General features: G+C 37.5%; 1 protein-coding gene across 3 annotated transcripts in view; it reads left to right on the top strand.

The window, feature by feature from the left end:
- iqsec1b (IQ motif and Sec7 domain ArfGEF 1b) overlaps nucleotides 1-26,835 on the top strand; it is a 148,944-nt gene that overhangs the window by 24,493 nt on the left and 97,616 nt on the right. For 2 of the 3 annotated variants that reach the window (XM_057361597.1, XM_057361605.1), the window contains exons 2-3: nucleotides 6,647-6,682; nucleotides 20,543-20,650. In XM_057361597.1, coding sequence (XP_057217580.1) covers nucleotides 6,647-6,682; nucleotides 20,543-20,650 — 144 coding nt within the window. The remainder of the gene's footprint in view (nucleotides 1-6,646; nucleotides 6,683-20,542; nucleotides 20,651-26,835) is intronic. The other variant, XM_057361598.1, reaches the window with a different exon arrangement.

Genomic DNA, 26,835 nt, shown 5'->3' with positions numbered 1-26,835 from the left:
TCACAGAGTAAAAATTTAAAGAAATAACGTTTATGACTGCATGCATATAGAAAAGCATCAATCACATATTGATTGTATAGTTTTAGACTGACACTTTGTCTTTTGCCAATATTCCGTGTCTTTTGTCTTCAAAACTGTTTCCCAACCAGGTCCTCCAAGAGTCTTTTCTATTCTACATTGTACTGAACATAATGCATGATTGTCATCGATTGTCATTTGGGAAAGATGTATCTATGGCTTATCTTTAGCATTAATGAATGATAAAAGTTTTGAACGTGTGAGGTCGCAGGTCTGCGGCGTGCTATCTTTATACATTTTAAAAATGTGATTTGCCTTCCAGGCACTGCTGGAGCGGGCTGGTGGGTGAAAAGGTTAATTTCATTGCCCTGCTGGATTAAACAATTTTCGGGTTTGACGGGGAGTGAGGAGAAAGAGAAGAGAATGAATACTTGAGTCCTTGTGACCTTTAATAGCTGTGGGAGCTTCAGGCTGCCTCATGAATGGGCCAACACCTTAGGATGGCACCCAGGAGTATAAACTGACAGCCCTTTGAATTATGTAAAAAGCAATCAATTTTAAAACAGTTCTGTTAAATTAATCAAATTAATTGCAACTAATCACAAATATAATACACTCATTTAGCCCACGTTGGGTCAAAATGTGACAAATCCAGCCATTGGGTACTTAAAATTAACCCAGAAAATGTTTATGTTTCACCAGCAATGGGTTAAAACAACCCAGTATTTTGGCTTGAAACAACTTAGGTTTGATTAATTTGGGTTTGTCACTTTTTGACCCCAAGCTGGCGTCATTTATTATTATAATAACAATAATTACAATAATTATTATTATTAACTCAATAATATCATTAATAAATAATATTTTTTATATTTTGGTTGTTATTATTATGCTTTGTTTGAGCAAAATGTAATCCACTGCAGTCAATTTTGCAATCGACTTTTCTTCGAAGTAGACTTACAGACTGTTTACCCAAGACACATTTGCATGTTGTCTGTCCGTGCGTCATTTATTGGTTGAAATCTGTACAAAGGGTCTGATGGATCTTGTGAAATATGGTTTACAGTCCTGATAATTCTAGACTAGAGTTTGTCATTCATGATGTCAAAAACACAAGCCAGACTTTAATTTATGGAACAGACACTGTAAGAAGTTCCCACAAAGTGAGAGTTCATACAAAAAGTATGAAATGTATTGCTTTTGGGTTATCTTTGTTGCTCCAGTGTTTTATAGATCACAGGATCTAATATGACAAAAGAAGAAAAACGATGACTCTTGATGTGATTTACTTTACGCCAGAACTGTTTCTCATCTATTTTGTTTAAGATGAGATTAAGTTCACTCTAACAGTGGGAGATATAAAATGATGCTTTATGACACAGATCTGAAAAGTCAGGCATGGTTTTGACTTATTTATATTCTTATCCATCAAACAACACACAATGTTGCTTTGTAATATTTCATAGCTACGCTGCTGTCGTCTCACCCTGTTGGTTTCTGCCCTTGACAGGGTTGTGCTGCAGTGAGTTTTTTTTTTTTTTTGAAGGGTCAAAAAGAATTCAACACAATATCCCATAGAGGCCTGTGTCCTGAAAATGTAGATAATTAAAAATGATAAACATCAGCGCAAACATTGACTGTTTTGAATGTCCTCCTAACTGGAAACAGTTATAGGTTTACCCCAGCCAAACACCAACTACAGTAATGAATAAACAGGAAATCAAAAAAGCTTGAATTTACTTTATGATAAACAATTTTGGTGTTGTGTTAGATAAATATTAAGTTCTGAAGTAAAACCAGATAAGAACCATTGTTGTAGGTCATACCACACATAACACATGTTGTTTGTAAAGGCTCATGTTTGCCCTTCATGCTGTGTTGTAGCAGTCATTACTGTAATAATATGCCATTTACTGTAATATGGTTTGGTATAAAGGGTCTTTGCATAAAAAGTGAATGAAGCCACTAGCACAGATCAAATATATCACTGTGAAGTGGGAACGCATTAGCCTAAAGCAGACAGCCAGATTATTGATGATAAGATTTCCTGGTGTCTGGTGAGATGCCCAACTCTTTTTTTAAAACCCACACATAGCAATATAACACAATGAATTTCAATAAGCAATCTGAATGTAACCTGTTCTGGTGTTTGGGTAGATAGGATTTGTTATTCAAATTGAATGCTTTGATTTAATTGTGTTCATAAGCATGCCATGAAAACAAGCTTGGAAATGATGATTGATTTTGATAGGACCTCATTAGAGAAATAACGATTAGGGTCATTATAACCTTGTGTTGTGGTGATTGAGCTGCAGTGTTGGATTTCATTGGATTGACATCGCTCTCCCGCATAATGCATAATACTAGGGCCCAGTGCTTGGTCCTTAAAAGCCAGATGGATGGTTTGAGTGAATCACGTGTTGTATTACCCTATTTACCATACAAATGACGCCAAAACAAAAAGGATTTTTTTTAAAGGGACAGTTCACCCAAAAATAAACATTCTATCATCATTTATTCACGCCGAGTTGTTCCGAATCTGTATAAATTTCTTTGTTCTGATGAACACAGAGAAAGATATTTGGAAGAATGCTTGTAACCAAACAGTTCTTGGCCACCATTGACTACCATAGTTGGAAAAATTACAATGGTAGTCAAAAGTGCCCCAGAACTGTTTCCAGTTCTAAAGAAATTTATAAAGTCATTTTTCCTACTATAGTGGTCAATGGTGGCCAAGAAGCACAGTGTATTAAATATATTAGGCTAATATATTTAATTTAATACACGGTGCTTAAAATTTTTCAAAAATCATGTTTTTTTATTGTGCATTCCAATTAATATCATTCAAACTGCAGTTGGTTTGTTTTGATTTAAGCCATAATAACTAAAAAAATACAGCTAACTAACACAATAAAACACAATATAAACATGATAACATTATAAAAAATTATCTCATTTTGGAACCAAACTCTTCATTTAATGAATTGAATTGAACTAATATAGTATTAAGACAATATGTACAAAGAACAAGTATGAATATATGCAGAAATGTACTGTCATTGTTTCAAATTCAATGTTGTTCACTGTGTATTTTGCCACCGGCTGCACTTTAAGACCTTCACACGCCGTGGTATCTTTGCGTCCATCGCCTTGTGGTCTGTTGCTCTGAATTTTTTTTCCTTAAACATGTGTCACTGAAGGCCACAAAACGATTTTCTCAGACATCTGCTCTACGGCCACTCCTGAGGGGAGGCACAGCCACAGCTTTGAAGTGCTGGAGCTGTGATGTTCGATTTGTGCTTGTCTCGCATTTTACAGAGGGAAGAGTAGCCAGACTCTGCTCACTTTAAAAGCCCCAGTACACCGAACTGATCTGATTTTCCTTTGATGATCTCTTGAGTATTCTGATTTATCAGTGTAATACGAAAATAGCATTTTATCTGCCGCGAAGGTGATGTTTATTAGTTTTGCTTTATACGTTTGGAGCTTGAAATTCAGAATCTGAATCAGTGGGTGCACTGCGGTCTAACAGTGGTACAACTGCAGGCAGGGTCAAAAATGATAGAACCTATGAAATCCAAATTAGATTTAATGGATCATAAGTATACAGGGTTTTTCCTGGCTCAAAATGAGGCGGAGGTGGTGCCATCCTGATCTTGTACACACACACGTAGGCCTACCGTACCTTTAAGTGGTTTAACCAAAGTGACTTTGACATATGAAGTTCTAATAAAATTAGATGAAATGACAATTATTAAGTTATATAAAACATTACGTATATACAACCAAACAGACTTTTTTTAATCAAATAAAGCTTTTTTATCATTTTCACTTTAGTTTCAGTTTAAATGAATCAGTTCAAATGAGTCATTCGTGTGCGAGTCGTTCTGAACGCAATGTGCGTTCATACTGGCGAACTCGCTGTGTACAGTATACGCTGTATGTAGTTTTTTTTTTAAGTGTCTGCCCTGGTTTCAGTTTTCCAGACACATTATAGGTAGGTAGCATTCCAAATGGTTAGTGGTTGGCCAGAATTCTAGTTCACAATGTTTTAATTCATGTCAGAATTGGATTATGGTATGATTAAAGGGGTCATATGACACGGCTAAAACGAATATTATCATTTGTTTTAGATGTAATGCAATGTGTATACACGATTTAAGGTTCAAAAACACTGTATTTTCCACATACCGTTCATGTTTGTATCTCCTCTTTGCCCCACCTCTCTGAAACGTGCAGATTTTTTACAAAGCTCATCGCTCTGAAAAGTAAGGTGTGCTATGATTGGCCAGTTAACCAGTGCGTAGTGATTGGTCGAATACTGCAAGCGTGTGATGGAAATGTAACGCTTCTTACCATATTTGGAACATCAGGTTCTGAAGCAATTGTACTAACAGGTACGCCCACCTTACTTGCGTATACATTTGGGCGGTCTTAGTCAAGTCATACCACGAACTGACATAGATTTGTGGGGGTGTGGTTACATGAGGCGTTTCAGGCCGGTCTGGGTGAGCATTCGCTTTTCGACAGAATGCATCTTTTGTTCTTTAATTTTTGCAATTTTACGTGTCTAATACATGCATGGGCAACTTATAACACACCAAAAAACACAGAAAAACATGTATTCGTGCCATATGACCCATGTAAACAACTGTTGTCCATAGGCTTTACATAGGCTGCTGTAAAAAAGTGTGTGGTCACCTTTTTAGTTTTTTAAATAAAAATGCATGTGTACATTAATACAAACCAGTAAGGTCCATTTTGACCTAATATACACTAATAGACAATTGCAAACTGCTGTGGTCGACTCCAAGGTTCTGGGCCAAATATCTGCTTGTTCCCTCTTGCATTGCTTCATTTACGTAATTGCTTATTTAGCTTTTTACTCCGTTCTGTTTGCACTTCAACACACAACATCATCTCAAAACTAGCACTCACTAAACCATTATAATGAAGCACCTATGACCCTCATGGGCCATCTGCACCATTGCTTTATTATCTTACTGTACTCATAAATGAAGTGTATTTGTTTAGAATTGCACGTTGTTTGGATAACTGCTTAATTAGTCAGTTTTTCTCTTTGTAGTGCTGAGGCTTGCATCTAAATGCTTCTGTTTATTGGGTTAAAGGTGTCCAAATTATGTCTTCAGTCAGCAAGCCACAGAGGGAGACCAGCTGACCTTAAGCTGTTTTTCTAATAGGGTTGGCCAAAACGAATACATTTACATCAGGGGAAATTCTATGAAAATGACTATAATATCTGTGTTATGCTAACGGTTTACCACCAAATATTATTTGGTGCAGCCTGACAGAAGTCTATCATCTGAGGCCAGACACGGCAGGATTGAGCAATAACTGACGTGTCAGCGTTTTGCTTCACTCATTGACGTCTGAATCTGGTACAAGCGTGAAGCTCGTATATAATGTGACTAATTGAGTTTGGGACTCTCCCATCTAGTCAAAGCAGAGCAACAGGGGAGATGTTAACCCTTCGTGCAATTTAAAGAGGTGACCCATGGAAAAAACAGAAAGTCCCTCGCGTTGCTTATATTGGTACCAGGGTGGGGTCAAGGGTGCTCTTTTCTGGGTGCTCTGAATTTACGAAAAGGACCTGGTTGGAAAATGTCATCAATATTGTTATGTCTACTCTCAAATATGTACCTACAAAGTCAAATGGATGAACACAGTACCGACATTTACATAATGGCCAACAGTCCTCCAGCCTAAGGCTATTTTTTAGGGCAATTTTGCAGTGTAATGGGTTGGGATCATAACCGATTTGTAAAGGTTTTTGACATCTTTTTAGAGAGAGAGCTTGGCTGTTGGCACCTTTAGATACTGTAAGTACTGTAGAAGTTCTAACAAAGCTTTTCCACGAAGGTGAGCTTGTGAATTATTAAACCAGGGTTTGAGGTCGGGGACGCCTGAGGTAATCGGCTGTAAGTCACAAGTGTGAATATTAGAGCTCTCCATCACATGCTGAACGTTGCACATATGCCGGAGAGACTGGTACCGATGTAGAATGTAATAATGGCCACTGGGTATTTGCAGAATAGAGAATGCACTATTGAAAAGAGTTTCATTATATATTATGAATGCGACAGGAAGCCATACGTGTCCGTTCCAACTTACATTTGACACTTTTTATATATTTCATATATACTAAGCAGTAACTTAATAACTTACAGCTGTGGAAAAAATTAAGAGATCATTCCGAATGTTTATTTATTCATCGTTTCTAGATGTATTGTGGCCATTTCAGTCCAGTGTCTGTTGAATTTGAACAAAATCACATTTTTTACAAATACAGTTGTATTGCTTAAGAGTAAATATGAACTTGCAGTATTTGAGGTCTGAAAAAATACAGAGCATCTTTTCTGTTATTTTGACATGTTTCTCCAGTGTTCATTTTCTGCAAATAAAAGCAAATAGAAACAATTGTACAAAAAAGGATCATGTAATTCAAGGTATATATATATAATATACATACATACCTCGAATGACTTTGGTCTGATAGAACATAGTTAGCATTTTGATTGAAATTTGATGTATGGAAAGTGCTCATATTTTCACCTGTCTTAAATTTCTGCTTCCTGTTCTAACTCTGTGTTTTTCTCTCCCCCCACAGGAGTGAAAGTGAAGGCTTGCGTATCTCAAATGTCAGGTAGGTTAAGCGGAGGACGTCCTTTTCTGTGGATCAGCTGCTGTCTTCCTCCTTACCAGCATTGGGCAGCTGCATTTCTCATCACCATGTCAAACTAGCAGACGCATGTTATTTAGCAGACATGTCATTTCCATGTCATGCATGTTTGTCGCATTTTGTATCAGGCACAGAGCTTTGGTCACAGCCATGTAATCTGTTTCTGTCATTGAAGATGGGCTCAATTCTACATTCATAATTTCAAATTTTGAAATTTTGTTAGTCTCTTAAGCCAAAGTTTTGACTATTGGTGTTAAAAGCACCAATGTGTTTCGTAGTATATTCGGCCAAGAATCGTCTGTTTAGATATGAAGGAACTGTCTGACTGACACGTTAAACCACACTTTGCTATTTTGCGTCATTTTTGTGTCAAAGTGACTGGAGCGCAACAAAAGTGGTAGTCTTGCAAACATCCTGGGATATTGTGTACTTGCAATTATCTGCTTCAAACCAAATTTGTGCATATCTACAAAAACACTGATGCCACACAACAGCCAAATACACAGCTAAAATAAAACTGTCCGTTTGCATTTGGCTCAGAGTTTCGGATTATTTGGATTATTCCGAAACTTCATTCAAGGGCATTGCGTACTTTTGAGATTTAGCTTTATTGTTTGTCCAATTTTAATTTCAAGCCTTGAATCGCAAGCTTATCTATAAACTGCTGAAGACAACGTTTTGAAGGAATATTGCACTTGAATGTGAAACTTTTGAGAGACCTTTTCATCATCTTGAGATAGCTGATTTATTGCTCAAGCGCTCAGGTGCCAAGTGGCAAAAAATAAGATATGTTTTTATCATCTGTCTACTAGACATTTTTTACCATCAAATGCCTCTACATCATCTTGATGGATTCTTCTACAGGTCGGGTCATCAGAGCAGCTATGAAGCGGATCTTTTGTTGGGTTGCATTTGTAGACACTGTTGTATTGCACCTCAAGCTAGGGTGGATGTTTTAGTGTGCTGTTTCTATTTTGCTTAAACATATAACACCGGGTTATTAACCGGTTTAATTAAATCCATGCTCCGTGATTTCATATTGTATACAGTGTTATATCAATATTGTATGTGAATCGATGTACCTAAATACTTACTTGTGGCCTGCGGTGGCATCAGTTTAGATGAAGCAACAAATTCCTAGAGGACTTTTGCCTACAGTACACTGAGGAAAAAATACACAAAGCTCAACACTTTTGTTGTGAGCCACTGGAATTTTGTTGTTTCCGGGGTTTTGCTGTTGATCCCAGATTTCATCAGCCGGTGAAATTCGAATCGAAAGTTATAGGGGAAATTGCTGCAAAAGGAGCGCGGGCTGCTTATCAAAGCGAGTAGCTCCCCTAAGGAGTTTTCCTGGAGAAACATTGGACTTGTGCAACAACATTAAACACGATAATACACAACAGTTGCCAGTAATTTGCAAATTATCTGGCTGCAGATTGATGATGCTTATTAGTTTCAGGGTGCAGTGCTGTGGGGATAGAAGATGAACATTCATAGTAGGAAAATCATTGTGTTTTCTGTTAGACGAGCAGACTGTGCAGTTTTACAGAAGGAGGAAAGCCCTGTTCACTTCGGGTTGATGGTGTCTTGGCTCAGTGTTTTTCCCCTGGAGATCTACTATTAACATGTAAAACTTGATAAGATTGTTGAACTGGAAAAGCAAGTAAGATATGAGTCTATTTTTATTTTTTTCACTTGTTAGTGTGAATATGCCAGATGTGTAATCTGGCAGTAAAAATGAAGGCTGGAATTTGTTAGTTGCCAAGAAATGTTACTTGGTGTTGCTACTATTATCAATAGATTTTTATGTGAATTTTTGAGTGAGTTTTGGGTAATTTTTAATAAAAAATTTTGTTATTTGCACCAACTATGTCTGTATTTAGAAATCATTAAAGCGGCCCTAACACACACGGTTTCTGCCAATCTCATATTAATCTTGAGTACCAATAGAGTATTATTGCATACTTTGTATCTTCGAAGAGCATTTAGTTTGATCACATTTATAAAAGATAGATACAGCTGTACCATTATTTCCGAAAGCATAAGGTGCGTGTGGGGGGGAGGCTGAACTAAAGCACGTGCGCACCAATTGCCAACAAAACACAGACATCAGTTTCACTCACCGCATGCGGTTCATATCCGGCATCTTTTAGCTCTGGGACGGCTCCATATATCAGTTTCAAACGATCTTCAAATCCAGCGTTATATCCACCATTTATATAACATTCATCACCCAAATGCAGTGAACAAACAAACACCTGAACTTCACGAACGTATGCTCTCTCTCTCTCTCTCCTGCACACAAGTGAAAGTGACGTCTGCGCATACTCCTTCTCCTGCTCTCCTTGCTGCCGTGTGGGCGTGCTTTTCCGGGAGAATTGTCCAATAAGGGACTAAGAAAAATTGTTACGAAACAGTTTTATATGTTCGAAAAAAACTTTTTCCGAAACCTGTACGATCGCTGGGGGAGTGTATTGAGCACAGAAATACTACGTAATACGCCCAACTCGTTTTTTAACAAGTTGACCATGTTAAGCATGAGAAGACAGCAAGTTTAACATTGTAAAGAAGTCAGAATGCATGACACACCGTTGCACCACCCCTTCAAATAAATATGATGTCATACCAGCATTATCTAAGCTAAACTGCTCTTTAAAACCACTAAATTTCACATGTTGTTTGTAGATGTGGTTATTTGGTTTTCCTTTCAGATCCTCATTAAAATATTGATCTCCAGAATATTTCACATAAACCACTGTTGGGGTTGTCTGGAAATCAAATGGTGACAAACAGTTATAAACATGATTGAAGTTCTCTGATATAAAACCTCAGAGCTAAACGCCAATAACTCTCTTATCTGGACATTTTTAAGTTCCCTTCAGTCAGACTTTGATGTTGAAACTGATAAATGGATGTTGGCAGATGCAGCAGATATTAGTGTTATTTCAACCACTACTGAAACGTCCTCTGTAGTTTGAGACAGATGTTTGACGACACATTGAACCTTTCTAGGACAGTTTTACAGTTTGAGTGATTTTATAACCTTTTTTTTCAATATATAGTGCTTACGTGTTTGTTTATAAAAAAAATGTGTAGGCTACATACCAGAACCGCTAGATCTATTTTTTTTCTGCAGGTTGGATTTGAATTGTTCAGCGGTTCATTGAAGGCATTTGAGATCTGTTTACCGCTTTGAATTTACTGTGTACCTTTCACAGTTTATAAAACAATAAATACTAAACAACAATTGTTCAAAAACCTTTAGGTAGATTTTAGTAAGTTTGGAACCAAACGATGGTTTACAGTCACCCATAATAACTTATATTTTACATCAATTGAAGAAGAACTCCACAATTTATGTACAAAATGAGAAAACAGAATATAATGTACTTGTTTTATGCAAAAAGAAGAACAGAGACATGAATGTGTTTCAATTTCAGTATCAAACCATCATCACAACAGTGTGAAATGTCACATCACATGGTTTTAAATCTAACATTTACTATTCACATAACCTCATACAGAAACATGTCCTTGCAGTCAGATTTTGAGTCAAATACTTTCCACTGTGTTATACACACAGCTTCTTCTTCTTCTACACAAGGTTGTGTATGGGAGTGTGTATTGCCGCAGGGAGACTTCTCAGTCTGGTCCCCTTCAGCATTTACCCTCTCTCATTTTCACCTACTTTACACTTACTCTCTCTCTCTCTCTCTCTCTCTCTCTCTCTCTCTCTCTCTCTAAATGCGTCTGCTCATTGATTTGGTGCCTGTAATAGGTTGCTCTGTTTAAGCCTATCCACTATGGGTGCTGCTCTGTGTGTGTCACACAGCTGTTGACAGGCCCTGTTCGAGCGCTCTGATGCTCATACTAACAGTGTCGAGTAAGACGGGTGTGTACTGTTGACATGCTGTTCTGTATTCGGCCCATGGCCTTGCCAAGGTTAAGTGGGCAGAGCCGACCACACTGGTCACAAGCATATATGAGATGCACAGTACAATGTGCACTCTGTGTGTATGATAGGGAGAGGGAGGTTGTTTTTGAATCCTGAAAAATACTAACTTCTCAGGCGGTATCCAGGGGAAAGACATCAAGGCAAATCCGAATCCACTGTTTGTGTAACATTCTGTCTACTAAGATCGCACCATCTGGTCGGTTTTTGAAAGCGGCATAAATGTTTCCTTTGCTGCCTGTGATATCCCACAATCCTGTGTGTGCAGTTGACAGAATAAAAGTAGCGTCTGTCGGAGGAGTTTAGAGAAGGGAAATAGAATTTTACGTTGAACGGAATTGAAGTGATTTAAGTCACTATCACAATGCTAATGCTTTTAGGGGGTGGTAGACATGTCATGTTCTAAGCGGTTGCTAGGGAGTTGCTAAGTGTTTTTAAGGTTTCTGGGAAAAACAAAGTTTTCATAAGATTATGTACAAAAATGATTTTACCAAAGTTTCCGAATACTGTAACAAAATAATCAGAATAACATAAGGACGAATAACAGATTTTTGATCGTTTTTATGGTGTATATGCCTGATTAAGGTCATGGGATTGAAACATCGCGAATAAATATATTTTTTATATTTTTGCAAGTATTGATATTGTGCAAGATTTGTTTCCATTTTTTTATTTTTTATTTGCATTTGGTCAGTTGTCCTACGCACCTACCATTATCTTCATGTATGTGAGGTATTATTTGTTCACTTTTAACCGAAAAAGCTATGGATTGCAGCTTTAAGGATGTGATTATTTATTAAGATGTTACTTAAATAGCAATATCAACTTACTGCTTATTTGTTGTGTGGTCTTTCATACCTTATTGTCTCAATCAGCATTCTAATATTTGTTTAGTTTCTCTAGAGCTCACTTAATTTGTTCTAGATCATTAGACGTGACGTGCCTTGGCAGCTCATCTCAAACTAGTTTTCTAGATGTTCCTTCATACAAAAATGCTGCCTATTAAGTCATTGACTGAGTGGGCAGCAAGGCAATTGACTTCAGTTTTGGACACAGCCAGCCAGACAGAGTACTAAATCACTTGAGATTTTCCCATAATTCCTCTCTTTTCCCTAATTGTTTACAGTTTCCTCCTAATCCACCCCTCCAGCTTTGTTTCTGAAGTTTTCGTGCTGGCACACATCCTTCTAGTGGTTGTGGGGCCAGCATCTGTTTTCTCTCTCTCTCATTCTTCATCTGATCTGCTACAATGAGAAGTGGGGAATTTGGAGCAGCCACACACTGTGAAGTCTCTCTTTTGGGGGGTTCACAAAAACAGCAAGTGGCTAGTGCATAGACAGCAGCTCTAGGGACCCGCAGCTCAGCTGAACACTAGATGCCTTCTTGCTTTCTACCTGCTGTTATGTCTGGAAGATTGACAGATACAAAAGATTTTCTGAGCTCTCAAGCCCTGTTAAAGTAAAAGTAAAGCTGCAGTAATACAGTATATATGGTGACCGTACTAGTTTGGTGAAATTGGCAATACATAGCCTCAAAATTATTAATTAGTGAAGGCCATTGAAGTTGCTAATGCCTACTGTAAAAAAAGCATTCCAGTGGGGTTTTAAAAGACCTGAGGTAGACAACGGTGTTTCATGCATTCTGACTTCTTTACAATGTTAAACTTATTGTCATCTCATGCTTGACATGGTCAACTTGTCAAAAAACGAGTTGGACGTATTACATAGTATTTCTGTGCTGGATACACTCCCCCAAGGTTCGTATAGGTTTTGGAAAGTTTTTTTCGAACATGAAAAACTGTTACATAACAACTTTTCTTAGTCCCTTATTGGGCAATTCTCCCGGAAAAGCACGCCCACAGCAAGGCGAAAGAAATAGCCCGCCCAATTTCAGTATCAACCGACGAGCGATAGGAAAGACCCGCTTACCTTCAAGATTGGCTGCGCTGTGGGCCTGCAGCTGCAGCTCGTTACTATTGCGATAGTGAGAGAAGTTGAGGTGTGTTTGTTTGTTCATGGCATTTCAGTGATGGGTGTTATATAAACCGTGGATATAACGCTGGATTTGGAGATCATTTGAAACTGATAGATGTAGTGGTCCCAGCGCTATAAAATGCCGGACATGAACCGCCCACGGTACATGAAACTGATTCATATGTCTGTGTTTTGTTGGCAATGGGTGCGCACAGGCTTTAGTTCTGCCCTCCCCCCTGCATGCGTATGCTTTCGGAAATAATCGTACAGCTGTATCTGTCTTTTATAAATGTGATCAAATTAAAGACTCTCCGGATATTTGAAGGGTACGATACTATTCTTTAAGCAGAGCTGGGTAGATTACTTATGAATTGTAATCAGTTACTGATTACAGATTACTTGACAAAATTTGTAGTCAGTAACATAATCTCTTAGATTACACATTTTTAGCAATGTAATTGGACTACTTTGGGATTACATTTAGATTACGTTTGATTTAAATTTAATTTGATGTCACATATATTGAAGCAGGATAATTTTGTACTATTTTGACAGATACAAAGAGGAAAAAATCTTCTTTTCCAAAGAGGAAAAAGACATCAAATTAAAATGTACCTATTTTGTATTTTGTGATTGAGACTATAGTACTTTTTCATATATTTCATCATTGAGTATTACTTAAAAATTGTGTAAAAATCTTGTCTTGTTCTCGTGAACCCAATCTGTTTCTCATCTCATGGGATAAGTGTCTCGTCACACCCCTAGTGCATACCTGTCAACATTTTTGGTACTAAATTCCGGGAGACCCGCAATCGGGGGGAGGGGGGGTGTTGTGCAGGGGTGTTGTGCAGGGCAAATAGGGCACCCCACTGTTATGAATCTTTTTCAATCTTTTAATTACCCTATATCTAACCTAACATAGTTTTCATGTCAAATTCTTAAATGTAAATCAATATATTTGATATATATATTTATATAATAATATATTTATTCAGAATAGTAATACAGACTGTTTCATGCAGCTCACAGGGCCATGAATCCATGAATGGTGTATCTGCAAGGTATCATTTAATATTTAAATTTTGCCAGAGATCTCAATCGTCAGACATGAAATACATTGGTTTAAAAAAGTACAAGCAGTTTGTCCCTTCACGAAAAACTACGAAAATATTCCTCCTGCATATCAAGCACTAGCTGTAATGTAGACTCTACTGCATCTAACTGTCGATGGAACGATCTGTCTCCAGTGAGGCGGACAAAGACTGTGAGGAGCGAGCTTTAAATGGAAAATGCGGAGTGAAATATGCATACCTTTATCAGTGTAATAAGAGAAAGTTTTTAGCGGGGTTGAGAATCCTCTTCATACTACTCCACTTCGGCTGCCTTCGGCTAATTTGAAGAATCACAAACATATAGAAGTGGTATGTTTATTATAAAAAAGTTTTTAAAAAATGTAGGAGAATCACTGAACTGTAAACAATTTACTGCGATTCTGTGAATAATACGTAATCATGTAATCCATAAAAAAGTAACTGTATTCAGATTACGAGTATTTTAAAATGTAGTTTACTCTAATTACAAGTACTTGATTTTTGGAATCTGATTACGTAATCCAGATTACATGTAATCCGTTACTACCCAGCTCTGTCTGTAAATACTCAAGATTAACATGAGATATGCAGAAACTGTCTAAATTACAGCAACCTTCAGAGATAGTAAAAATGGGCTATGGTCATTATAGCATGCAACCATAATGCAGATACCTGTATGCAGAGAACAGTATCCCAAAATGCAATGCGTCAAATATTTCTGGTTCGTTAAACAGATAGTTCACCCGAAAATAAAAATTCTGTCATTATTTATTCACCTTTAATTTCTTTTTTAAACACATGGGCCCTTTTTACATTGAATTAAACAAATAATAGAGAGTGGCATGAAATTGAATTGAAATTAAGAAGAGAGGGATGGATCGGGATTAAACCCTTCTTGTCCATATGATCACCACGACTCAATAAAATACAATAAAAACCTGATGGTTTTATTGCAGAACAGTAGTAAACGTTTTTGTGATTGAGGTTAAGCACTTTATTAATCTTCGACTATTACAAATGAGTTTGGAGGTGTACCGCTTTAAGCACTGTGTCTCTGCCATGATGTATTATACTTAGCAATACAGTAAATGACCTCTGTATGATCTCGAGGTGCATGCTGCGGGAAATGCAATCAGAGAAGCCCTTGACGATTTAGGAAGCTACAATATCTGCCATATTACTAGCTCCTACAGTGATCAGTCACTATTGTAAATCTATAATTATTGTGAAGAGGAGAGAAATTTTTACAATAGTAACACTAGTATTGAGGTACCACAATTTCATTTTGGTAAAGAGATGTAAAAATAAAAAAGACAACAGAAATGTTTTCATTTTATTTTAAGATACATTCATTAAATATAATGAATCATTTTCTGTTAATTATTTCAGTAGCTACAGTACATTGCGGTGATGGACTGTCAAAACAGACCATATTTTTTCAAATATATGCATGAAGGTTATGGGATGATTTGGCACAAATTAGGAATAGCATTTGACCTTTTTCCTCAGTATAATTCTTGTACAGAAGTGCGTGTTTTGTACACTTTTCCATCACATTACATATCTGGAGGTCTTTTGGGTTGATCTTGGTCTTTGCGGACTGGCTTTGCATTTCAGCACCAACATGTTAGTAGTCAGTTGACTCTCCAACTGGCAGCTATGTGATGAATTGGCGTGCAGCGTAGCTGAACTGTGTAGCCATTTGGATTTGGTTTGTTCCACAGCACCCAGGGCCAAACGGGAGAATGGGTGACATAAAACCACCAGCTCAATGGTTCAAGGCTTTACTTTCACGCACTACTGATGTAACATCGACGTTTCTTTGTTGGATCTGAGGAAATGGTTTGGATGTAATGAGCAGATCTGGGATCACGGCAGTAATCTGTCTGCATCATTTACACTGAATACTTGGTTTGGTAGTTTGGGTAGCGGCCAGTGCCGGTGCTCGCAACATATGCTCATTGAGGCCAATTACAGTAGTGGATAAATGAAATAGTTTTTTGCTTTTGTCCAGGTGTTAGTGGGACATTCCTATTTCTCCGGAATCACCATCACCATTGGTAAAATGGCACATAAATCGATGCTGTCAGGTGAAACCAAGGACCTAGAACTAATGAAAACCTTACCTCAGTTTTCAGGGTCAGATACCCCGGATGATGGCAGGTTGGAGGTGGGATAAATAAAGTTCTCATAGAGGGTTAAGATAAGAATCACAAGCAGTTACCTTATGTCGATTATGTTGTTTAAAGGGATAGTTCACCCAAAAATGAAAATTCTGTCATCATTTACTCACCCTTTTGTAATTTCAACCTGTATGGCTTTCTTTTGCAGAACACAAAAGAAGATATCTTAAAGAGTGTTGGTAACCAAACAATGGTGGTACCCATTTACTTGAATTGGTTTTGTGTCCATACAACAGAAGTAAATGGGTTCCGCCATTGTTCGTTACCAAGATTCTTGAAGTTATCTTTTGTGTTCTACAGAAAATCATGCAGGTTTGAAATGACAAGAGGGTGAGTAAATAATGACACACTTTTTTATTTTTTATTAAACTATCACTTTTAAGGACAGGGGGTCAACACAAAGACTTGCTGGTATTGTTACTAAGAAGATTAGCAATGGTGTTATCTGTTTAATGACATATTTTGTTATTAAATACGTTATTTTATTTCAGTTTAATATGCTAATCGACTATAAGTGAAGCAAACATAATTGACTTCCTAAAAAAGAGCAAAAAAGTAAACACGGACAATAAAGCACCTACAAATCTACTGTTTTCCAAAACTAAAAAATAGAGTTGTGTGATGGCCTGAAATGTAATTCTTAATTCACTGATAATCTAGGCTGATCATTAAAGTAGGCGTGGTGGCTGAGAGATCTTTAAATAGCGTTGAGATCCCTTGGGTCGCATGTTTGATCACTGTTTATGTTTGGTGCTTCTAAAAACTCCACTGTTACATATCTCAATTAGTCCTTGAAGCTAATCTAAGGCTAGCATAGACTCCTGCCAGGTTTTTGGACAGTTTTGGTGCAAGCTTGGGTTGTAAAAGTTACGTAACTCCAGAACCTGCTTGCCGACGATAACAGAAATCTTATGGCAGCCAGGACGGAAACTCAAAGGGGTTTAATCCCACGGCATTGCAGATTATCGCTGGGTAGCAGGGTCGCTGACTAAAACGGCTCAGTTGTCTTGGTTCCGCCCTGGAAACCAGACGGTTTTGACATTGCAAGATTTTGCACGGGAGATGCGCAGCTACGAATATCAGCTGGCTAGAAATGGACATGTGTGCATTGTGGGAAAAGGGCTGAATTGCAACATCGGCCCGTGGTGCCAGAGTGCACGGTACATAAAAGCTGAATTATTTATAATCAAAGACATTTATAGTGTTCCATGGATTTAAGGGAGCAAACAAAACAGGATTGCCATTTCAGAAATTAATATTTCAGTTGTCAGAAATGGAAGAAATGGGAACGTGTTAGGATTTTGATTAGTGGCTGTCAAAGGCTGGTTGCCAGGGTAACAAATTAGAGGGAGATTTTGGGTAAATATAAATTTACTGTTCATTTTTTTTTATTTTACAGTGTTGATTAAGACTTCGTGAGGGACCTTCGTGCCAACTGATTGAAATTCAATTGAAATTCTGTTCAGTGGACAGAATCCATTTAAGCAAAGTAAAGAATATATTACATTGAACAGATTTGGGTAAGATGCTTTCTATGAATGTTAACACTCACATTTAAACTTGACGAGCTACATTGCATAATTGCTAAAAGATCAAGCATATTTGGACTAAAATAGGTCTTATTATGTTTTTGTTATAAGCATGAAATGTCAGATCCAGTTGCTGGCTTAGAAAAACAAAACATACTCTCGCAAACTGAAACAGACCAGGTGTCCAGGATAGCACAGATGCTGTTTAAACGCTTTACTGATTTTCTTCAAAACTCTGATTTCTCATGACCAGTTGTAGAGAACATGACATCTAATTTTTCTAACACTAAGCCTCTCGTACACCTTCATTAGATTTCATTAATATCCTGGTGAAGATTATTACTCATCTCAAATGCAATTTAACCCTTGACCGGTAATGATTAGGCTGAGAAATTCTCATGTAATGAACTACACCAGAGCTTTCTTCTGGGACAGAATATGAAGATTTCTAGATTTTGTGCATATATTATCTATTATCATGTATGGCAAAAAACGGCAGATGTTATTTTCCGTTTGGATGCTGCCTGCTTTTCACTCGATTGTGTTCTTAACGCTTTAGTGCTTTAGTTTATCTTGTGCAGTGATATTAGGATTATAGAACTCAACAGGAAGAGATAAAATCTTCTCTTTTAATTAATCATGTAGTCAAAAATGGCTTAAAAGTTTAGAAAAAGCACTTTGGTCCATTTTTCCTGTTCAATAGCAGAAAAATCTATATTTTTCAGCTTTTTGCATTTTCATTGTGTAATTAAAAGAATCATTTTAATGGCCTCTGTTGCTCTGCCGACTCAAATAATGTAAACGGCAAAATTAACATTATAATATACCGTTATATTTAATTGTAAACTCCTCACAACTATAGAATAACACACATGATATAATGGGAATTATGTTTAGACTAAGATAAATTCAAAGAAAATCTAACTATATTATATAATACTGCAGCATCTTGAGTGTAGGAGTGTTTTCAATTCTTGAAAAAATACATTTATATTTTATATATTTTTTACAGCTCATGATGTATCACCCCGGGATGCTTTTTAAATCGTAACATGCTGGGCAAGGTCAGCTATTTAAAATGTTTTTTTTTTTACATAATACAGTACAAGTACAATTACCCTAAACTTTTGAACAATGATGTATGTTTTTGAGTGATGATGCTTATGAATCTATGTATTAGAGTTTAAACTGATTCAAAGGAATAGATTAACACCAGTTTTGTTGCTGAAGCTTGTTGCTGAAGTGCTGCAAGTGATTCAGCTGATTTACTTTCCTCCTTTCAAGTCTGTAATGTCTGTAAACCCTAACATGCAAAATGATTGACTGGCACAGAATGTTTCTGATGAGTTTCTGATTCTAAAAATAGGACAGTCTGCATTTGCTTTTTTGCTGTTTTAGAGGCCTAAGGAAACCTCACAGAAACAAGTGTGATATCTCCAGAAACTATTTCAGTGATACCTGTCATGCTTTAGAGATATTTAGGCTATTTTGTGGAAAACGAATCCAATGTCATACTTTATGAAAACTGAATTGCCAGATAGAATTATTGTAACCTTAACAGATAAATCCATTGAAAAGAATTACGGTGATATCGAAAGCATGATAGGATTTAAAACTAGTTGCAGAATTCGAATCACACGCACAGTATGTCCTCTCTACCTATGGTCTGGTTTTCGCAGCAGTATTGCTTCTAATGGTCTTACTCAGTATTGACCCCCTTGGGGTCAGTAATAGATTAATACTAGCTTTCACCTATAACTAGACCAGCAGTTTTCAATTTTATTATTAAGTAGAAGCTTTTATCCAAAGCGACCTACAAATGAGGTGCATCACAAGGAATTTATCATATTCACTAAGAGTCATACTGACAGTACCGAAGTGCAGTTTCAAGTGGCACAGAAGCTCAAAGAAATGTAAGAAGAGATCAGTGTTTAAGATTGACAGCCACACTTAACTACGGGTGTGATAAGCCTATTTGTTTTGCCGTAACTATACGCACAATTATTTGCTCAGTTGCATTTAATTATTCCCATTTATTTACAGAATGACGAGCTGTATTCATGGCAGATCTGCTCGCAACATTTTTATTTCGTGAGATGTTGTTTTAGCTGTGTCAGAGGGATGAAAGGCTGTCTTGAATATACCACTCCAGTTAATTACATGATCACGTTTGTCTTTATCATTTCATCCCGCTTTACCGTGCATGTTGTCACTCCTTGTTTTCTCTCTGCCCCCCATTATTTTAGCCAGTCAGATGAGAGCTGATTCAGCCAACAGCCCGTTGTGATTGCATATTGAAAGTTCCTGACCTTTATTTGACATGCAACACGCAGGAAGATCTTAATGAGAATTTCCAGGCTTCTGGCAGCTTCTAGGTCAGCTTTCCTGGCCCGTAAACGCTAATGGGCTTCCCACATTTTCATAGGGAGTTACAGACACCTGCATTTCAGTCGGCTGAGGGTTTGAAACTCTTTCAAAGGCTTTTATTGGTTTGCATGGCCTCACCTCAGGGACGCATAATCACTTGATCCTTAATTCAATTCATCATCCCATAGAGAGCAGCAGTTCCTGCGTTTAAGCAGCTTTGGTTCCGAAGTATTTTCCCCTTCATTTTCCTCAAAGGGATCAACAAAAAAATCCTCAGTGAAAAGATCTAGGAACGAAAAGTAACCAGTTTTAACGTTAAACATATCTTTGATTTGGGGAAAAGAAAGAACAAGACAAAAAAGCAAAGGTACAAACTGTGTGGTTAAAATCTTTTATGGGGCTAGTAAGCAAATGAAATAATGGAAATAAAATGAATGAAGTAAAACAATTGTCTTTTATCTAATTGATTATATAAATAATTTGCAATGTATTTGAAGTTTATCAGTTCTTACAGAAGCATATCAATGTCTAACAATTTCAGAGTATTCTTTACTAAATGTATCCGTTATCTATCTATCAATTTCCTTATGAAAATAAATGGGACTTGTGCTTCCGGAATCCATTTTTAGTGCATTTCTCTACTTTGTTTTCCATTTGATTCTGATCTCTGGCTGGATATCTGCAAAGACTCCTTTGAACATGTGTCTCTTTCTCTCTTTCCTTATGAAGACGGCACGCTTCTTTGCCCCTCGATGTCACAGATAACCCCGGCAGCTTTATTGCTCCGCTGTGTCGAAGAAGTTACCCCTGTCGCAAATGGAAGTCCGCATCTCTTGGGTAAATGGAAGGGTTTCATTTTCGCTTGCTTAAAATTCTAATACCTCAAAGCTGCTTTGTGTCCTAACTGTCTTATTTTCCACATTTTTTGAGACCCGTGTTATGCAAATTGTGGTACTCTCATAATAGTGGTAGGCTGTGAGGATGATTTCTAAGAAATACACATTCGTTTTCATTTAATTGTCGTATCTGGTATTTCTGGGCCGCAGCAGTTCTGGATTGCTCTTTCTTTGTGGTTTCACTGTTCTTCTGCTTTATGGAAGGATTGAAAATGGACCTCCTGTGTCTAAGAGCACGCTCGGATGGAAAATGAAGAGAAACAGATTCGTCCCGCTGCGCTGTCGTTGAGTGTGTGACGTGTCGTATTGCAAAGGTTCTTTCATTAGGTTGAACAGAAGGGATTAAAGTAAACCGACAGGCTACCAGGGTGCATGTTACAGTGATTTTATCATAGGGCTGTTTTCTACACATGATGGTAGGTGGCGACAGCAACATGATGAATGATTTCAGTGTTAAGGGCCGTTTACACATTGGACGATAACGATAAATGTAACTATAAAAATCTTTTTAATTTAAGAGAATAGCAAGGTTCATATCACATAGACTGTTTCATCGGAAGCACGCACCAGGCCCGAAGTTAACTTCCGGTCTGTGTTTGTTTATCAGTCTGCCTAGTGGCTAATAATATATAACTTTATATTTTAATCAAATTTATATGAATATGAATTAATATTAATATTTTATTGTATAACAATTGTATTAAGTAAATAATTTGTTGAATTTTATTGCATGTTCATTTTGTTAAATAAACAATTTGTTGGATGGGTCGTGTAAATTATTAGTTTAGCCAAGTAATGGTTCTTCTACTGGTAACCCAAAATAATACTTGCTAAACGTATTTCTTTCGCTTGTTTTCAGAAATAATCTACTGGGATTATATTCTTTGCGGATGTGTACAGGAAATTAGGTTTGGGCCACAAAAGCGCGCATGCGCCGTAACGTTTATTTATGTTGTTTCTTTCAAACCATCTATAACGTTAAAGATACAAAGAATATTCATTTTTACATACATTTTTGTGACTGTAATACTGCATTGCGTGAGCTCAGAATGAGCTCGGAGTTGTTGTCATTGTCCGATATTGATTGCTTCTATTGTTTACCTCATTTGTAAGTCACTTTGGATAAAAGCGTTTTTATATTTTGGACTCAAATATAGTTATAGTTATGGATAGCCTTATAGTTATCATCATAATGTGAATGCCTCTTCAGTCAGCTAAAAAGTAATATATAATAAATAAATAATTGATTACTCTAAACTTTTGTAATTGCTATAGGCAACATAGGTAAAATAATACACAATTTGCTAAATGTGCTATGATAGGTGTGCGTTTATAGAACATGAATCAGTATTCAGGATCATAATTCTAGAATTTATGCAAACACAAATATGTTGCTGTATTTTAAAGGTTTGCACAGTAATCGTATGAAAGATCCCAAGCTCCAAATCCACAACAGTGGCACAGAGGCTTAAGACATTTAATAGAAGTCTCCAGGGATTTTTACAGTGCTAATAAACTAGCATAGCCAATAGCATGTCCAGAAAAGGCCTATGATCAGAAACCTCCACTCGTTTGTATGAAAATTCATGCTAGCGCCTCATCCGTTGAGGATTATTATTCAGTGTCCCGTTAATTAGCTCTGTTGTTTAGCCTTGTTTGATGATTTTTAATTAGCTTTGGAGATGACGGCTTCTGATAAACATTAGTGATTACTGCGAGGGCTCAACACGTCCATGTACATTAACTGCCGGTGACCACGGATCGAGATAACACGGCAGGCTTAGGGCGTAACTACAAATACCGTCGGTCATCCCATGGGATCTTTGGTTTAAACGTCTAGCTGGAGCGTTTGAGGATGTCTCAATCTCAGTTTCATGAGATCAGGCTTTGTTTGAGCTGTGCAGGAGAGACAGTGATAAAAGGATAATATGAAAGAACATTAAAGTGTGCAAGCATGTGTGTAGGCATGTAAATGAAAACAATGTTAAGGCTAGCAATGCTTAGCGAATGTTCTAAAGCAAATATTCTTTTCATTTTGTTTAGACTAAAATGTGGGCAGCATGTGGGCCCCAAATTGTCTTTAGTTCTGAGTCTCATTGAAGCGAAATTGTGCGAAGCAGTTCAGTTATATCTTTTTTTACTATATATGGGTTAAAAATATGCATAATGGCAGCTAACCCCTTAAAACATAATAGAAACAATTAAAATATGATAATAGATTGTTATGTGCTATGTATAGTGATGAGAGAAAGTGGCAAAATTCAGTAGCCTTAAAAGATGACCACACTGGTCACCTTTGCCTTTCAGCATGCACAATTTCTACCAGACCTCTTGCAAATGTTTTTTTCTCATATAATTGAGTCTGATGTGCTTGCACGGTTAGAAACGCTGTACTGTACAAAATGGGATTGTGCAATGCCACTGTGTTTTCTAGCTTCTGAAACGGTCACAGTGATGTATCGATCTTTTATTAGTTACACGGTTTCATGTGATACGAATTTGCAGTTCAGAGACCTTGAATTTTGTAACGTGAAGAAATTTGAACTTTTTAGCATGAGCCTGCCTCTTAGCATTTGCATGTATATGAATGTAAATCAATGAAATGGAAAGTGTAGTGTGACCGTCTCTTAATGAAAATGTTCAGCGTGAGAGGGATGAGATAAACATACAGAAACTTTCAGCATACGGCTTTCATGGAAGTCGGTGCAACTGTTCAATATCTAAATGTGCTTTTTGAAGCACTTTATGTGGTGTGAGGTGTAGAAACATTGCTGGATAATGAAACTTTAGAGAATTTATATAGATACAGCTTCAGATTTGAAACATTCCATAAAAATAGATAGCATTTTGACATTGCATGTTTATGAGTAGTCGCTTCCTAAAACAAGTTTGACGGGGAACAAAATATCATCAATACCAACTCTCGAGTCTCAAAGGGTTTAAAGGGTCTCTTAAAGCCAGGAGGTGTTTTAGAGTATGCCCAGTAACCATTTTAAAGATGCGTGAAAGACATCGAGCACCAGTGAAATTGACATGGCTCTGGAAATTGATGGAGCACTAAGGAAATGAGTATTGATCAGAGACCCGAGTGCAATTTCAGATACACAGGTTAAGACCATCTGGCTAGCCGTGTCTCATAACCGGGGTTCAAATCGTATTGTTTTATTACCAGCTAACAAGGTAAAAAAAACACATTGTGTATAAAGAATTCAATTAAATGTAAAGGACCATTGTTGATTTTAGACACAGCAAGAGCTAATTCTAGCCTCTCCTGATATTAGCATGCAAATTGCCACCTCTGAACTTCAGCCGGCGGTTCTTAATTGCAGCAGCCTCATATTAGTAAGCAAGGACTCCACTCAGAGACCATGAGATCGATAGAGGTGTTTGGCCTCTGTAAATGCTCTGAGATTTAGACGATTGTAAATTAGGCAAACGCGCATGCTAAAAAGCTAATTCAGCAGCTGCCAAGTTGTATAGTTGCATTATATGTCAGGTTTGCATTACAGAAAATTGGAATTGCATACTGCCACAATGCTCTTGCCATTTCTTGGTTGGCTTGCATTTCTTTCCAATCATAATCTTGGAGACGCTAAAGACTAAATCTTTGCTAATATACTGTCTGAATTATTTAACACTTTAGTCAGTCTTTGCCCTCGGGTTCTCAGCATAAGGGATCTTTGCCTATCCATAAAGGGAGTGGCTGAGCATGGATCTCATCTGCATGTATGCTGGGTAGAGCAGAAAGTAGCCCAATTCAAATCCACTGGGCCTGCATTCGTATCCAAGCTGCTTTGATCTTAACTCTTCGGCTTACACATCCAGCCCTTGTACATCAGGACCTTATGTTTCCGTTCACTCGCCTTCTCACACAAGAGAAGTGGCTCTTCACCCTCAGGGGCATATTAGAGTTGCACAATCAGTCCAATTTCATCAAGTATGTTGCTTTTCCTCTTTGTTCTTGTACTTACTGTATAGTGCATAATACCCATCATCTGCTACAGTATAAGGGCGGTCTTGGCTGTCCTTTAGAAGTTTTAAGAAGTTTGACAGTGTGAGCAGTGGAGCATGGCTTTCCGGCTCTGCTGTGGGTCTGTTGTCAACCATGACAGCGTGTGTACCAGCCCAGTCTGTGCGGTTTGTCTGAATAATGTCTTAACTTGTCACTACAGGAGGAAAAATTTCAGCAACGGTCAGGCCCGTATATGCTTCACTGGAAGCTGCTAATGGACTACAACATAGCAGATTGATGCTAACCATTCTTTCTACATACAACAAGAGCTTCTGAAAACAGGCTGCTCTGATTCCAAGTCAGTCTTTGTATTTTACATGTATTCAAAATACTGCATTTTGGGTGAAATATGGTACACATGTCTTTAGGTTGTCTTGGACAAGAAATGCTCACTTTGACAGAAAGGAGCCGTCTGACTGATTCACCACATGACTCTTAAATATTATTTAAATGTTTAATAAATTAGTGTATAGTATAAAGTAGTATACAAATAGAAACAAAACTAAACTAAACAAATAGAATAAGAAAGAATAGAATCCACCTTATTCTCGGGGGCGCTACTGTAGAAATGATTATGGGTATAACTTCCAGTGAGATAGCGGAAGTAATGTATTGCACTTTGAATAACTTATTCTGAAGACAGAAAATGAGACTTGGATTCATATTTTGAATTGTAATACTGTTGGTTTCATGTAGTAATCTATGATATAAAAATATTTAGATACTGATGAGCAAGCGCAAGTGTTTTTGCTAGTTTCAGCCAGACGCAGTTCTCATTTTTCCGTCCTGCGCTGTGTTGTTTAAATAGCAAATGCATTTGCGCTCATTTGTGCGCCCATGGGCATGCTGGTCTAAAAAGGCGCTAAAAAAGGTGTTTTCAGGTGCATTTTTCACAGGAAATGAAAAAAGACTGCGCCATAGACCAACTCAAACCTGGTCTAAAGTCTAAAGTCAACGGCGCAATATTTGTTTTATAATTTAAAGAGAGCTTTAGTAGTAAATGCGCCTCTGGGCGGGTCCACAACGCGCTTTTATCTTTACTAATTAGACCGAGGGAAGCGCACCAGCACACAAACATGCCAAATATAAAAAATAACTGGATTACAATGTAAAAGATTATTACTATTGTGTACATAAAGGTAAAATCCGGCTTGTCCTGTAGATGGTCTGCTCGTGCGCGAGGTTAAAGCATGTGAGCAGACCATCTACAGGACAAGCCGGATGCAGACAATGCGTTTCCTCTCTAGAGAAGCGTCCAGTCTTTGCTCTTTCAAATTCCGCCACGTAAATAGCGAATCCGCTGTGGCGTGAGTGCAACTGGCTCTTAAAGGGAATGAGAGATGAGACTCTGATTGGTTTACTGCACGTTACGCCCAAAACACCCATTACTCATTAAGAGAATCGGGACAACCCGTTTAGACCATGCGCGCGGGCGCCCCGACTGTTTTCTCATCGTTAAACTAGCCAAAGTGGATTCGGACACGCCCTCAGTGCACCTGCGCCATGCGCTTTAGACCATGCGCTTAGATTGTTAAAATAGAGCCCCTACTGTTCATGGCTGCACTTAACCAGGCAAAGCTTATTTCACATCTTAAGAAAGAGCGCTTCACACACTGATCTAAAGTTAAGAAGGACTGCTCCTATGAGGAACTGTAGAGTTTTTAAAAGACGATCTTATCTCAAGCAAATAGATAACAAACATTAAACATTACTTAGACTGAATGTGCTCATTCTGTAGTTTAAAGGGAGCTCAAATGAATGTAATCATCAACACACTGTATGGTCTTCAATAAAAACGTGAGACAGTAAAATGGTTTAACAAGGATTTTTTATTGTATTTTACCGACGTGTTGTCAAAATCTGTTGGAATATATCACATCATGTGGACTACATTCTCATCTGATATGCTTGGTGTATAGTAGGTATTTCTTCCAGTTATCGTCTTTTTAACAAAACGTAAAGAAAATGTTTAAAAAGGTAAAAAGGCAGCTTTAGCACGTGATCATTTATGGCCAGCTTTATGATACGTGCACGCGGATGTGCAACCCTTTGCAGTTCACTTTTAAATACAAAAAAATATGATTTACCACATCTTTAAATAGCACACAATCGAC

This window comes from Triplophysa rosa, linkage group LG20 (assembly GCF_024868665.1).
Source record: "Triplophysa rosa linkage group LG20, Trosa_1v2, whole genome shotgun sequence".
In the NCBI taxonomy this organism is placed as follows: domain Eukaryota; kingdom Metazoa; phylum Chordata; class Actinopteri; order Cypriniformes; family Nemacheilidae; genus Triplophysa; species Triplophysa rosa.
The sequence above is the reverse complement of the archived record's forward strand: the minus strand, read 5'-3'. Positions and strand labels throughout refer to the sequence as shown.